At 38.8% G+C, this 15,840-nt stretch overlaps 1 protein-coding gene across 3 annotated transcripts in view; it reads right to left on the bottom strand.

Moving 5' to 3' along the window:
• pemt (phosphatidylethanolamine N-methyltransferase) overlaps window positions 1-15,840 on the bottom strand; it is an 88,599-nt gene that overhangs the window by 25,584 nt on the left and 47,175 nt on the right. For all 3 annotated transcript variants that reach the window (XM_077246118.1, XM_077246136.1, XM_077246127.1), the window contains exon 6: window positions 10,315-10,426. In XM_077246118.1, coding sequence (XP_077102233.1) covers window positions 10,315-10,426 — 112 coding nt within the window. The remainder of the gene's footprint in view (window positions 1-10,314; window positions 10,427-15,840) is intronic.

Genomic DNA, 15,840 nt, shown 5'->3' with positions numbered 1-15,840 from the left:
TTCCCTTTCTCAGGGAACAAGGGTTACATACGTAACCCGAGACGTTTTATGTGAAAATCGCTCAATGAACTACATCTCTCGTCTCGCACTATGTACGTCACCAAGCTTGTGTGTGCGCAGTCTGGTACAAAACACACAGGCATGACGGCGTAACGTTACGATTATCACGTTAGACTATAGAAAACATGACAGACGTTAGCTTCAGTAAAGTTAGCTTCATTCATTGAGAGAAAAGGTAAGACGTCACATGCGCGCCTTTTGGATTTGTAGTCTTTGTAATTATGTATTTTCACAGTCTTATACCTCAACAGTTTTACATCAAACTGCCACTTTCTTGACTTTAAAATGTATCTTTTAAATTGACAAACATAATATGTGTAATTCAGGGCACAATTCAAACGGTATCCGAATATTTGTTGTCTCTCGCCATTGACTACCATACATTATTTTTCAGAAATAATGTCCCATGTTGCCTCAGATGGGGAGGGGCTTAGGCTCTCTATAGTGTCCTGCACACACTAGTAAAAAAACATCACAAATGATATCTGGTGTCTGAATCATTTTGGGTTTGACTGAAGGCTTTTAGCGCAACACCAAACTGGGATTCGGGGAGAGCTGACGGAGAGCAGGAGATGTGTACAGCCGTGATGCTATTCTTAACCACTATATCCCGTATGACGTCACACGTGTGTCCGGATCTGGAGGATGAAATAAAACCAGCTGCACTGCGACTGAAATCTGATTGTAAAATCGACACAAATGTGGTTTATATTGAATTTGTGAAAACGGGATTTAATCCATTGAGAGTCAAAAGACTGTTGAGAGACTGTAAAAATGACTTTTTTTTAAAAGATGTAAATAAAACATAATACTTAAAGGAAATACTATTTTGAGTTTTTCTGTTTCTGCATTTCGTGTTTAATTCAATGTGTGACTTCTCTTATTGTTTGTGAAATTTATTAGCAGTTTCTGGGAGAAAATTCTTTCTAAATTAAATGTATTTCTGTGTTGAGCTCTGAAATAATTCCAGGAATAATTCCATAAGTGTCATTTAATCTATCAATATAATAAAGAATACTGAAGGATGTTGTACAAGGAAATTCTATTTTGAGTTTTTCTATTTCAACATTTTGTGTATAATTCAATGTGTGACTTGTCTTGCTGTTTGTTGGCTACATTCTCAGAGACTATTTTTAACCACTATATGCCGTATGACGTCACGTGTTTCCGGACCAGGAGGATGAAATAAAACCAGCTGCACTGCGACTGAAATCTGATCTCAAAATCGACACAAATGTGATGTATATAGTACTGAAGTATGTTTTATGGAAATACTATTTAGATTTTTTATATTTAAACATTTCGTGTTTAATTCAATGTGTGACTTCTTATATTGTTTGTGAAATTTACTAGCAATTTCTGGGGAAAAAAGTTTCTTTCTTAACCAAATTTATTTCTGTGTAGAGCTCTGAAATAATTCCAGGAATAACACCTGAATCTCTGCTTTCAGAAGTGTCATTTAATCTATCATTATAATAAATGCAAATAAAAGAAAAAAGAAATATATATATTATATATGATTTATCATTATATATGATTTATTATTATTATTTTATTTGTATTGTTTATTGTATTTTCTTTTGCCTTTGTACTGTGGAAAAAGGAACATAGGTGAATCTTCCAGTGAATGGATAAAGATTAGATGGAAAAGAGGATAAAGCAGTGAGTAAAGCATGTGTTGTCGAAGTGAATGTGTGTTTTTCATGAGAAAAGAGAGGTTAGACCACATGTAAGGAGGCTTGGAAACATTAACAGTGAGTGTGTGCATTGCGCATGTGTTGACGTCGATTAATGGAAGAAACCGTATTAGCTTTTTTTTTGGACACTGAAATGTACTAGTGGAGGAGGCTTTTTAACAATGTACTGGAAAAACATGTCTCTACCCTAAAACACTACCTGTATACAATTCACTGAAGTTTCCAGCTGAAATCAACACTAGTGTCAGTAAAACACCAACAACATTTATTCCTTTTCACACAGATTATGATTACAGGGGCAGATTATTGTTTAATAAAGACTTATTTTTATGCGGTTCCTTGTAAAATATACTATGTTATGAGCTTAAAACACATTTACCATAGTGAATGGTTTGTAGACTAACACAAGTTTTTTAATCAGAACAACTTTTTAAAGATCCCTCTGATAATATTTTGAAGATGCTTTAGAATCACAGGGCTGCTGTAATCAATAATGTAAAGATAACTCAGAGGCTCTAAATGAGATCAGTGATTCAGGTCAAAACATGATGATTATGTCAAAACATAACCAAAAACACCTGATCACAAAAAATAAAATCATATAAATCAAGAGCCCAACCAAAGCAAACACTGATCATCATAATGGTGACCTAAATGGGGACTCTTTCCATCAGTGATCACTAATGGAAAAAACCAAGACCACAGCACACACATCACCGGCAGAAATATGCTCAGGGTTGGGTGTACGACAAGAGAAATAATAAAAAAAACAGAAAAGTCGGCACACCAAAGCTCCAAAATAAGCAAAAAAATTAATAGGGGACTCACACAAGGGTTATGTTTCAGGTATGCAGGCTCCTCGTCATACTATTACAAGTTTTTACCCAACAAGCCTTTGTAATCATAAGGATTAATCAAGGATCACATGAAAAAAAGAGAAAGAAGAAACGAAAAAGACTAATACCTTTCTGTTTGAAAACGCATCTTTTTCTCTCTGTTTTGTCCTTCCGTTCACACTGAAACACTGTTTTATAAAAAAATAACAAAGATTTTTGAAAACGTCAAAACGGAGGTATTTAAAAACGATGACGTAAGTTTAGTCATGTGATGCATGTTGTACCAATAGATGTTCATGTTTATACCGGTATTGTGCCAGTTATGTGCTGCTCACTTTCACACAGCTGCTAAAATATGTAACTTTACACACTCTTCATATCACAGTCCTGCAAAGATGACAGAAAACTCACTCACATTTGCTGTCCTGCGGTAAAACATGAGCAGTCTCAGACCAGACATATAATAGAGAGTGAGTTTGCAGGACGCATCAGTGAATGATGAGATATTTTGCTAAATAAAATTATCCTGTCAGAAGAATTGAGCGATAACTTTATTATTTATTTTTCTGTCTGTATCATCTCAGTGAGCTTTTGTGAGGGTTTACGCATGTACAGTAAGGGGAATTTAGTGTTTTCAGGCGTTTCAGTGTGGATGAGAAACTTTTGGAAAACGTTATTGTGGACGGAGAGCGTTTTAAACAAAAATGCCGTTTTCAAACGAATCTGGTTTAATGTAGACGCAGACTATGTGTGCCTGGGCTACCTTGCTGAATGGGCTACCTTGCCGAAATGCGCACTATGTGTTCTCATTAACAATAGATTTACATCATACTCTTATTGATAAGAGAAAAGCGTTTAAAACGATAAAGAAATATAGGAGCGTGCGGCTGAAATCAACCGCGTACTTTAAGCATAGCTAATGAAAACTTGCCTTTGGAAATAATGAATGCATCATTAGAGTTATGCAGCTAAACACGGGAACCACATTAAAAGCGCAAATGCTTATTAAACTTTAATCTTTTCTCATATCCATAGCTTAGACGGTATATCCTTACAGCGATTACATAAAATAGACTGCTTGCTGCTGCATAAACACTATAGTGTAAATGCTGCCGCTTATATGCTTAGTAAATCTCTCCACAAACCTGTTAAACATAATTAGATGTTTATATTTTATATTTTGTGATGATACAAGCAATCAATTAGTTGTGATTTGCTATAAAGCTTTACATAGGCGGATAAAGTTCATATGAAACTTTTTAGATAAAGAGCTGAGCAATAAAATATGATATCAACTTTAAATATCAATATTAACTTTATATATGGTGATGTGCAATAATATAGTTTACACGTGACCATACATACAATCATGCATACTATTAATAAGCATTCTACACGATTACAGTATTGGTCATTGAGCATGCAAACATTACATGCATTTGCAAATAGCCAAATTCACAATCTGACCAATTAAACTTTACATCAAGACTCCACACACACGCTGCCATGCTGGTGATGTGATGATTCATAACATGACGTAGTGTGTATAAACGTCCAGACAAACGCTGGCACAAGTGTGTGAGGGTCAACGGGTCGACACGTGTCCAGATCTCTCTCTCTCTCCGCGCGAGTTTATCAGTCTCTTTCATCCCTGGGGTGTGTGACGCACAAACACATGGACAAGGGCCGCGCTGGACTCCATCGATTTCAGAAACAACAGCAAACCGAGACGCAGACACAGACTCAGTGGCCAACTACCTATAAACAGTTAAGAGGTTTATAGTTTAGGAGAGCATTTGCTCCATCGCCGGTTGCCTAGCAACCAAACAAACCTGGTCACAGTTGTCAAGGTGACCACACAAGTTTTTTAAAGTCTCCGCAACCAAATACATAAATGCAGTAAATGTTCAGGCGTCAAGCAGCAGCAGCTTTCTTAGTGCCGTCAAACAGTCGGTATAAAATAGACCCGGTTATTGTATATTATCAATGAATATTCAATAAAAAATCCTATCTATCTATCAATCAATCAATCAATCAATCAATCAATCAATCAATCAATCAATCAATCAATCAATCAATCAATCAATCAATCAATCAATCAATCAATCAATCTATCTATCTATCTATCCATCTACAGTGCTTAGTTTACATGTAAGTGAACACACCCATGCTAAAGTTGACTAAAAAGAGGAATAAAAAATCATCTTTTGGAAATTGATCTTAATGCCTTAAAGCTCCAGTAGGTAGCTTTTGTAAACAAATATTTGTTAAAACTCTCATTATGTCCTGAAAGTAGAATATGAGACAGATAATCTGTGAAAAAAAATCAAGCTCCTCTGGCTCCTCCCTGTGGTCCTACTGCCATTTGCAGAAATACAGCGCTCCCGGTCAGAAACAACCAATCAGAGCCAGGACGAATGTCTTAGCAGTGTCAATCACGCTCGTGTACGCGCTGATCACCCCTCTCTTGCACAGCGCGAGCGCGTACCGTCGTTCGTGACTCTCCTGTTCAAACTCGTTCATCCAAATGAACGAATCTTTTTTCGAGTCATTTCGTTCATTCAACGAACAAATGACTTGAAAAAAGATTTGTTCATTTGGATGAACGAGTTCGAACAGGATCACGAACGCGCATCACAGAACAGAGCAAGGCGAGCATTTGTGCTTATAAAACTTAAAGTTTTTTATTTATTTTTGAAATGACCGATCGTTTCACTAGATAAGACCCTTATTCATCGTCTGGTATCGTTTAAAACTCTTTGAAGCTGCGCTGAAACTGTCATTTGGTCCTCGAAACGTTTGTGTCCTATTGAAGTCCATTATATGGAGAAAAAGCCTGGAATGTTTTCATCAAAAATCGTAATTTCTTTTCGACTGAAGAAAGAAAGACATGGACATCTTGGATGACATGGGGGTGAGTAAATTATCAGCAAAAGTTTTTTTTTAAAGTGAACTAATCCTTTAACGTTATCTTAGTAGCTATAACTTATAGAAAGAGTGCAACCTTATAAAGTTACATGTATTGCAAAATACATAATGATTCGAGGACCAAGTTTGTAGTCAAAAATATGGGCAGGCCATAGTCAATGTAAAGCATATTGTTGATGTTTCGTCCCTATTAGTGAATGTTCCATAACTGTTTATAATCCGCCGTCATCGGTGGTCCTGCTTACTAGCCTGCGCGTTCACGGCAGGCTCCGCTGTGGGGGAGGAGCTGTGGGGGAGGAGCTGTGAGGGAGGAGCTGTGAGGGAGGAGCTGTGGAGGGAGGAGCTGTGAGGGAGGAGCTGTGGAGGGAGGAGCTGTGGAGGGCGGAGCTGTGGGGGAGGAGCTGTGGGGGAGGAGCTGTGGAGGGAGGAGCTGTGGAGGGAGGAGCTGTGGGGGAGGAGCTGTGGAGGGAGGAGCTGTGGGGGAGGAGCTGTGAGGGAGGAGCTGTGGGGGAGGAGCTGTGGAGGGAGGAGCTGTGGAGGGCGGAGCTGTGGGGGAGGAGCTGTGGGGGAGGAGCTGTGAGGGAGGAGCTGTGGAGGGAGGAGCTGTGGAGGGAGGAGCTGTGGAGGGCGGAGCTGTGGGGGAGGAGCTGTGAGGGAGGAGCTGTGGAGGGAGGAGCTGTGGAGGGAGGAGCTGTGAGGGAGGAGCTGTGGGGGAGGAGCTGTGGAGGGAGGAGCTGTGGGGGAGGAGCTGTGAGGGAGGAGCTGTGGGGGAGGAGCTGTGGAGGGAGGAGCTGTGGAGGGAGGAGCTGTGGGGGAGGAGCTGTGGGGGAGGAGCTGTGGAGGGAGGAGCTGTGGAGGGAGGAGCTGTGGAGGGAGGAGCTGTGGGGGAGGAGCTGTGGGGGAGGAGCTGTGGAGGGAGGAGCTGTGGAGGGAGGAGCTGTGGAGGGAGGAGCTGTGGAGGGAGGAGCTGTGGGGGAGGAGCTGTGGGGGAGGAGCTGTGGAGGGAGGAGCTGTGGGGGAGGAGCTGTGGAGGGAGGAGCTGGGGGGGAGGAGCTGTGGAGGGAGGAGCTGTGGAGGGAGGAGCTGTGGGGGAGGAGCTGTGGGGGAGGAGCTGTGGAGGGAGGAGCTGTGGGGGAGGAGCTGTGGAGGGAGGAGCTGTGGAGGGAGGAGCTGTGGAGGGAGGAGCTGTGGGGGAGGAGCTGTGGGGGAGGAGCTGTGGAGGGAGGAGCTGTGGAGGGAGGAGCTGTGGAGGGAGGAGCTGTGGGGGAGGAGCTGTGGGGGAGGAGCTGTGGAGGGAGGAGCTGTGGAGGGAGGAGCTGTGGGGGAGGAGCTGTGGAGGGAGGAGCTGGGGGGGAGGAGCTGTGGAGGGAGGAGCTGTGGAGGGAGGAGCTGTGGAGGGAGGAGCTGTGGGGGAGGAGCTGTGGGGGAGGAGCTGTGGAGGGAGGAGCTGTGGGGGAGGAGCTGTGGGGGAGGAGCTGTGGAGGGAGGAGCTGTGGAGGGAGGGCTGTAGCGCAGCAGAGAGCAAGGGGGTTGGACCTGTAGGTTGTGCTTGTTCAAATTATCAGGCTAAGTCAACATTTTCTCAAAACTCCCTACTGCAGCTTTAATTAAAAAAATGAGGAAGAATCCAACCTTTAAGGACACCAACTTTCTTTGTGAATGAATAATGAATCATGAATAAATAAATGTTCTTCCTTAAAATACAGGTGTAACGTGCTGGAGAAAGCAGGCGAAGGCAAGGATAAAGTATAAATTATAACAAATATAACAAATAATTAAGAACTCAAAGGACAGAGAAATAAAACCACGAGAAGGATCGAACTAGACGCAACCATACATGTACAACAACTGACAAAGTAACAGTGAAACACAAGCGCTATAAATACACAGGGGCAAACAAGCTTAACTAGATAATGAGGAAACAAGATACACCTGGGAGACGAATCAACATGAAAAACTACATAGGACAACAAAACTTAGACAGGAAATGACAAAAGTACAGACAAGACAAGTGGAACACAAGACAGGAATCATGACAACAGGGTGCACAAGTCAGGACACCCCATGTTAAATTCCCATAGAGACAGCAGATTTTTATTATTAAAGGCCAGTTATTTCATGGATCCAGGATACTATGCATCCGGATGAAGTTACCTTGGCCTTTGGGATTAAAATATCCCACATCATCACATTCCCTTCTCCATACCTAGAGATCGGCATGGGGAACTTTCCATAAGATCATCTCTCTCAATGCAAATCATACCAGCTATTAGCCTAACTGAAATAACACCATGTCAATCTCTAGATATGATGAAGAGAATGTGATGATGTGTGATATTTTAATCCCAAAGGCCAAGGGAACTTCATCCGGATGCATATTATCCTGGATCCATGAAATAACTGGCCTTTAATAATATAAATCTGCTGACTCTATGGGAATTTAACATAGGGGTGTCCTGACTTATGGTGGTTTAAGGAAGAACATTTATTTATTAACGATACATTATTCATTTACAAAGAAAATTGGTGTCCTTAAAGGTTGGATTTTTCCTAATTTTTCTAATAGAGGCATTAAGATCAATTTCCAAAAGATGATTTTTTATTCCTCTTTTTAGTCAACTTTAGCATGGGTGCTAAGCACTCTATCTATCTATCTATATATCTATCTATCTATCTATCTATCCATCCATCCATCCATCCATCCATCCATCTGTCTTTCTGTCAAGCCGTCTATCAAACCATTCAACATTAAAAAAATCAACAATTTTGAATCTATAAATGACAGTTATGGATTTAGTTGAATTTTAATTAACTCAACTTCTATTTCCTAACTGAATTTAAACAGCATTCTAAATTAGATTCTGTACAACCCAGATGCAATACTACACATAAACAGAAACAATGCTACAAAAGCACCTGTAACTTTGTCATTTTGTCACAAAATTCATGGCTTTTATAATGGCAAAGACACAATAAATGTTTCAGAACACCAACGGCCGGCGCTGTTGTAAAATGTCCAGTAAACGCTGACATGGTGCTAGCAATGACGCACATCTAAATGCGTAAGTTTGGTATAAAATAAACCTGATTCAAATGATTGCATCATTTTAAGTCGTTTTCAAATTGAACACATTGATTTCTCAGCGGGAGGCTCTTTCAGCTTTTTAGTTTGGCAATAGTGAGTTTTATAAACCTTTAACACTGCGTTCACAGGCGTCTGTGTTATTTAGGCGCGAGAGAAGCCAGAAATAGCAGCAGATGCTCCTGAGAAATCCATTAGTGCAAATGACATCTGCTTTGCTGAAACAGAGTCTTCTCTCTCTATAACACAGTTGTGATGGGCTCGTGGAGAGATAGAGATGGTGTTCTGGGGATTTTGGGAGCGGAGTGTGCTTTATTTACAAGCTCAATGTTTAGAAGTGCAGAAACACATGTGGAGAGCAGCACGACTCCGATGTCTCGCCATGATCGAGTAAAAGCTCATTAGCAGAATTTAGTGTTGAACTCGGACTAAAACGAGTGCTGGGACTTCGTGGGGTTTGTGTTGATGTGTACATAACAGTACTGGTCAAAAGTTTGGAATAATTTCTCCAGTTTTCAGTGTCACATGATCCTTCAGAAATCAGTATAATATGATGATTTGATGCTCAAGAAACATTTAAGATTATCAGTTGTGCTGCTTCATATTTTTGTAGAAACCATAAAAAAAATTTCAGGATTTTTTGATGAATAGAAAGAATAGCATTAAATAGAATAGAATAGACTAGTAACATTAATTGTAACATAAATAACATATTAAATGTATTTATTGTCACTCTTGAACAATTTAATGCATCTATGCAGAATATTTGAAGTCTTCGTGAAACGGAAGTACCTGCAGATTTATATATATATGTATATATATATATTAGTGACGTGCATCCGAATTATCGAAAAAGAAAAAAGTATATTTTTTAGGGTAGGAAATATCCATGGGTTGCTGATTGGATGTTGAGATGTGGGTGTGGCACTTAAAGCATATGCATATGAGCGTGAGCTTGAAGGGGCGGAGTTTAAGAGGACTAAATACTGGAGAAGCCTGTTGTTTCACTAAGATCCAGGTATGACATTTTAATTAAAGTGCCCCTATTATGCTATTTAAAGCTTCATTATGTAACCTTATTTCTTAAAGACTCTAAAATGACTGGTCTAAAGATTCGGTCTCTTTAAACTCCTCCTTTCCGAGAGCTGCTCTGCTCTGATTGGTCAGACGGCCCAGTCTGTTGTGATTGGTCGATTGCTTACAGCGCATGTCGGTAACGAAACTCAATTGTCACAATTGAACTTCAGCTCCAGAGGCTTCCTAAAGCTCAGCGATTGTACACTTTAAAGACGATGACAAGCACGGGTCCGAAGATGAAACATTGGAAGAAATAATTATTCAATCCAGACCTCCATCGCAAGGATGACTTGATAATTTCGTAATAAGATCTATAACATGCATTTAGAAAATAGATGGAATTAGATTTCCATTTCATGCTGACATAAAGAAATATTTAATATCTCTGAGTCACCAATCAAATAAGTACATATGTGACATCGATCATGTGATCATCCTCAAATCATACTAGAGAACATGATCATTACAAATACTAAGACATTCTGAAATTGTTTAACAATTCGAATATTCACTTAAATTATGCTAATATACGATTTTACCTTTTTATTATATCATACAATGATACCAACAGAAGAAAAAAAATGCAAATAGAAATATTTTCACTAGGAATGAATAGGATTATGAATGGACTCACATTAAGGCCAAGCCCAGGTAGTTAGCGGTGCTGCCCCAGTACATGGGGTTTTCCATCACGTTAAAAGGGAAACTGGTCACCTTCTGATCCATGAGGATGCCGAAATAGTCTCCTATTTAAAGATAAAAACAAGCATGAATAACTCCACATCATTCACATACAAACTGGATTTCATGTGCTGTGTCTGAAACTTGAAAAATACTGCTTTCACAGGCAGCAAACGACAATACATATTCCTTCCTGGTCTTTATTCCTTTCTGTAAGTTCACTTTACACATTTTGTATAGTTGCACAATGAAATGTACAAAAACTGCACAAAACAGGGATGTCAGCACCATCTTTATGTTCTGCAGAACGTTCATATGCTTTGCTCTCAGGACTCTAGTTTATGTTACATGAATTAAAAGTAAAATACACCACTGACAAACCAACAACTTTCACACTATAATATCAATTTGTGTGATGTAACATTATCTTTTTGTCATGTGTTTATATTTTTATATTATATTTTAAAAGACAGACACACACACGCACACACATTATCATTTTACCTTTTTATTTCAAAAACCATAAAAAAAAATCATGTATAATGATCTATAGAACAAATAAAACTGAGAAAATAAAATTGGAATGGAAACATAATTGAAAAAAACAAACAATAAAATTACATTTATAAATGAACTTACTAATGCTTCTTTCAACTACTCTATTGTCACGTGTAGTAATACAGAAAGCTTACAAAGAGTCGTTTCAATGAAAAAGGAGAACAAGTAGTTGAAATAGAGCCAAAACCATAAATTAACACAAACAATCCCAGACTATACAGGAGAACTGGACTTGCCCGTGCACTCTTTGGCTTTGAAAGAACACTTGCTAAGGTACCGTACAGTCCTTTGTGATGAAAGATCTTCTTATTTCAACTCTACCATTAGAAATTCCAAATGCAGGCCCAGATCACTATTTGCAATGATAAACAAACTCACAAATCCACCAGAACATGTTATTTCGGGCTCTGTGGGGCTTATAAATAACTTTTCTCAATTTTTCTCTGATAAATTGAAGTCAATCACTACATCCATTACCAAAAACACTCCTCATACAAGTGACTCAAATGTTCATTTAAGGTTAGCTGGTTCCGCTCACTTGACAAACTCCCTTTCTGCTTTCACTCTAACTACTCCTACTGCCATAAGTGATCTAATTGTGAAACCAAATTCCACATCCTGCCGGCTTTATCCTATCCCTACTGTTTTGCTTAAGTTGTGTGTGCCCGAGGTTGCTCCCTTCATAACACTGTACACCCTCACAAACATAAAACTGTAGTTTAGCGTCTGGCGTTGTTCTAGCCGAATTAATAATGGCTGCAGTGACCCCGATTCTTAAAAAAACAGGCCTTGACCACCTAAATATGGATAACTACCGGCCTATATCCAATTTAACATTCATGAGCAAAGTCCTTGAAAGGGTGGTTGCTTCACACTTACGAACACATTTGGATGCTAATGGTCTTTTTGAACCTTTTCAATCTGGATTTCGCCCATCACATAGCACTGAAACTGCCCTTCTTCGTGTGGTCAACGATATTATTTGGTACATGGATTCAGGGCTGATAAACATTTTGATGCTCCTTGATTTAAGCACTGCTTTTGATACAGTTTGCCATGAAATATTGATCTCTAGGCTTTCTGATACTGGCATCACTGGCTCTGCTCTTTCCTGGCTCATTTCATACATCAGTGACAGAAAGTATTATATCACTATACAAGGGTTTAGATCTGCCACTGCCTCACTTACACAGGGTGTTCCTCAAGGTTCGGTTCTTGGCCCACTATTGTTCATTATATACATCTATCCACTCGGTGACATCATACGCAGGCATGGACTTAAATTCCACTGCTATGCTGATCATATTCAAATATATCTCACCACCAGCTCTGATAGGCCATCTCTGCCTGACTCACTCACTGCATGTATCAGGGACATATAGCATTGGATGTCACTGAATTTCCTCAAACTAAATGATAAGAAAACCGAGATATTAGTGATTGGCTCTGTTGCCTCAGTCAAAAGGATGGACCAGTCCTTTGATATTGATGGAAATCACATTAAGCCCTCGTCATCGATTCGTAACCTTGGTGTCTTATTTGATCAAACTCTATCCTTTGGCTCTCATATTTCTTCTCTTGTGAAAAACTCTTTTTTCCATCTTCGCAGTATTGCTCGCTTACGATCTTCTCTCACCTTAGCTGATGCTAAAACCTTAATTCATGCATTAATCACATCACGCCTCGACTATTGCAATGCCTTATTTCTTGGTCTTCCCAAAAAACATATTACAAGATTACAGTAGGCTACGTTCAAAACTCTGCAGCGAGAGTCCTCACCTCTACTGGGCGTTCTGCACACATTACTCCTCTGCTTTATGAACTTCACTGGCTACCTGTGGCATCACGTATCCACTTTAAGGTACTGCTTCTAAACTTCAAAGCATTAAATGGTCTTGCTCCACAATATTTGTCTGACCTACTCCACCCTTACCGTCCTACACGGTCTCTCAGATCAGCTGAACTTGGTTTACTGTCCATCCCTCATTTCCGGTTGTCTACTATAGGAGGAAGGTCTTTCAGTACTAATGTTCCTCAATTATGGAATTCGCTACCTCTTACACTACCAAATACCTCTTCTGTGGCTACTTTCAAGACCCAGTTAAAAACAAATCTTTTTAACATGCATTTTGGATAATGTGATTATATGTATCGTATGTGACTGTAATATATGGGTGTCTAAATGTATTGTATGTACAATGTAAAGCGACCTTGAGCTTCTGGAAAGGCGCTATATAAATAAAACTTCTTCTTCTTCTTCTTCTTTTTCTTCTTCAGACAGCAAACTAACTTAACAAAAGAGCTAACAATATCATAATGAGAACACAAGATGATTAATCAGAGAAACTGGGTCAAATGACAGGCACAAACACATACAATCTTTCTGCCAACTGTTGAATCAGACAAACAGGATTGTGTGACATGAAAGATCCATCTGTGCCGCTTCATAAACTGAACATGAGATATTACAGACGAGTTAATACAGACGAGATATTACAGACGAGGTATTACATGCGAGGTATTACATGCGAGATATTACAGACGAGATATTACAGGCGAGATATTACAGATGAGATATTACAGGCGAGATATTACAGGCGAGATATTACAGATGAGATATTACAGATGAGATATTACAGATGAGATATTACAGATGAGATATTACAGACGAGATATTACAGACAAGATATTACAGATGAGATATTACAGGCGAGATATTACAGATGAGATATTACAGATGAGATATTACAGGCGAGATATTACAGACGAGATATTACAGACGAGATATTACAGACGAGATATTACAGATGAGATATTACAGATGAGATATTACAGATGAGATATTACAGATGAGATATTACAGACGAGATATTACAGACGAGATATTACAGGCGAGATATTACAGACGAGATATTACAGATGAGATATTACAGGCGAGATATTACAGACAAGATATTACAGATGAGATATTACAGTGGAGATATTACAGACGAGATATTACAGACGAGATTTTACAGACGAGATATTACAGACGAGATATTACAGATGAGATATTACAGGCGAGATATTACAGACAAGATATTACAGACGAGATATTACAGACGAGATATTACAGACGAGATATTAGAGATGAGATATTACAGACGAGATATTACAGGCGAGATATTACAGACAAGATATTACAGATGAGATATTACAGATGAGATATTACAGACAAGATATTACAGATGAGATTTTACAGACGAGATATTACAGACGAGATATTACAGATGAGATATTACAGGCGAGATATTACAGACGAGATATTACAGACGAGATATTACAGACGAGATATTAGAGGCGAGATATTACAGACAAGATATTACAGACGAGATATTACAGACAAGATATTACAGACGAGATATTACAGGCGAGATATTACAGACGAGATATTACAGACGAGATATTACAGACGAGATATTACAGACGAGATATTACAGACAAGATATTACAGACGAGATATTACAGACAAGATATTACAGACGAGATATTACAGGCGAGATATTACAGACGAGATATTACAAGTATATTACAGGCGAGATATTACAGATGAGATATTACAGACGAGATATTACAGGCGAGATATTACAGACGAGATATTACAGACGAGATATTACAGATATTACAGGCAAGAAATTACAGGCGAGATATTACAGACGAGATATTACAGACGAGATATTACAGGCGAGATAATACAGACGAGATATTACAGGCGAGATATTACAGGCGAGATATTACAGACGAGATATTACAGACGAGATATTACAGACGAGATATTACAGATGAGATATTACAGACGAGATATTACAGACGAGATATTACAGACGAGATATTACAGACGAGATATTACAGATGAGATATTACAGACGAGATATTACAGACGAGATATTACAGACGAGATATTACAGACAAGATATTACAGACGAGATATTACAGGCGAGATATTACAGATGAGATATTACAGACGAGATATTACAGGCGAGATATTACAGATGAGATATTACAGGCGAGATATTACAGACGAGATATTACAGACGAGATATTACAGACGAGATATTACAGATATTACAGACGAGATATTACAGACGAGATATTACAGGCGAGATATTACAGACGAGATATTACAGGAGAGATATTACAGACGAGATATTACAGACGAGATATTACAGATGAGATATTACAGATGCGATATTACAGAAGAGATATTACAGACGAGATATTACAGATGAGATTATTACAGATGAGATTATTACAGACGAGATATTACAGATGAGATATTACAGATGAGACATTACAGATGAGATATTACAGAAGAGATATTACAGACGAGATATTACAGATGAGATTATTACAGACGAGATTATTACAGACGAGATATTACACATATTACAGACGAGATATTACAGGCGAGATATTACAGACGAGATATTACAGACGAGATATTAGAGACGAGATATTACAGACGAGATATTACAGACGAGATATTACAGACGAGATATTACAGACGAGATACTACAGACGAGATATTACAGATATTACAGATATTACAGACGGGATATTACAGACGAGATATTACAGACGAGATATTACAGGCGAGATATTACAGGCGAGATATTACAGACGAGATATTACAGACGAGATATTACAGATATTACAGATATTACAGACGGGATATTACAGACGAGATATTACAGACGAGATATTACAGACGAGATATTACAGACGAGATTTTACAGACGAGATATTACAGACGAGATTTTACAGACGAGATATTACAGATGAGATATTACAGACGAGATATTACAGACGAGATATTACAGACGAGATATTACAGGCGAGATATTACAGATGAGATATTACAGACGAGATATTACAGATGAGA

This window comes from Siphateles boraxobius, unplaced genomic scaffold, assembly GCF_051911475.1.
Source record: "Siphateles boraxobius isolate OS27281-9 unplaced genomic scaffold, OSU_SipBor_1 103, whole genome shotgun sequence".
NCBI lineage: Eukaryota > Metazoa > Chordata > Actinopteri > Cypriniformes > Leuciscidae > Siphateles > Siphateles boraxobius.
The sequence above is the reverse complement of the archived record's forward strand: the minus strand, read 5'-3'. Positions and strand labels throughout refer to the sequence as shown.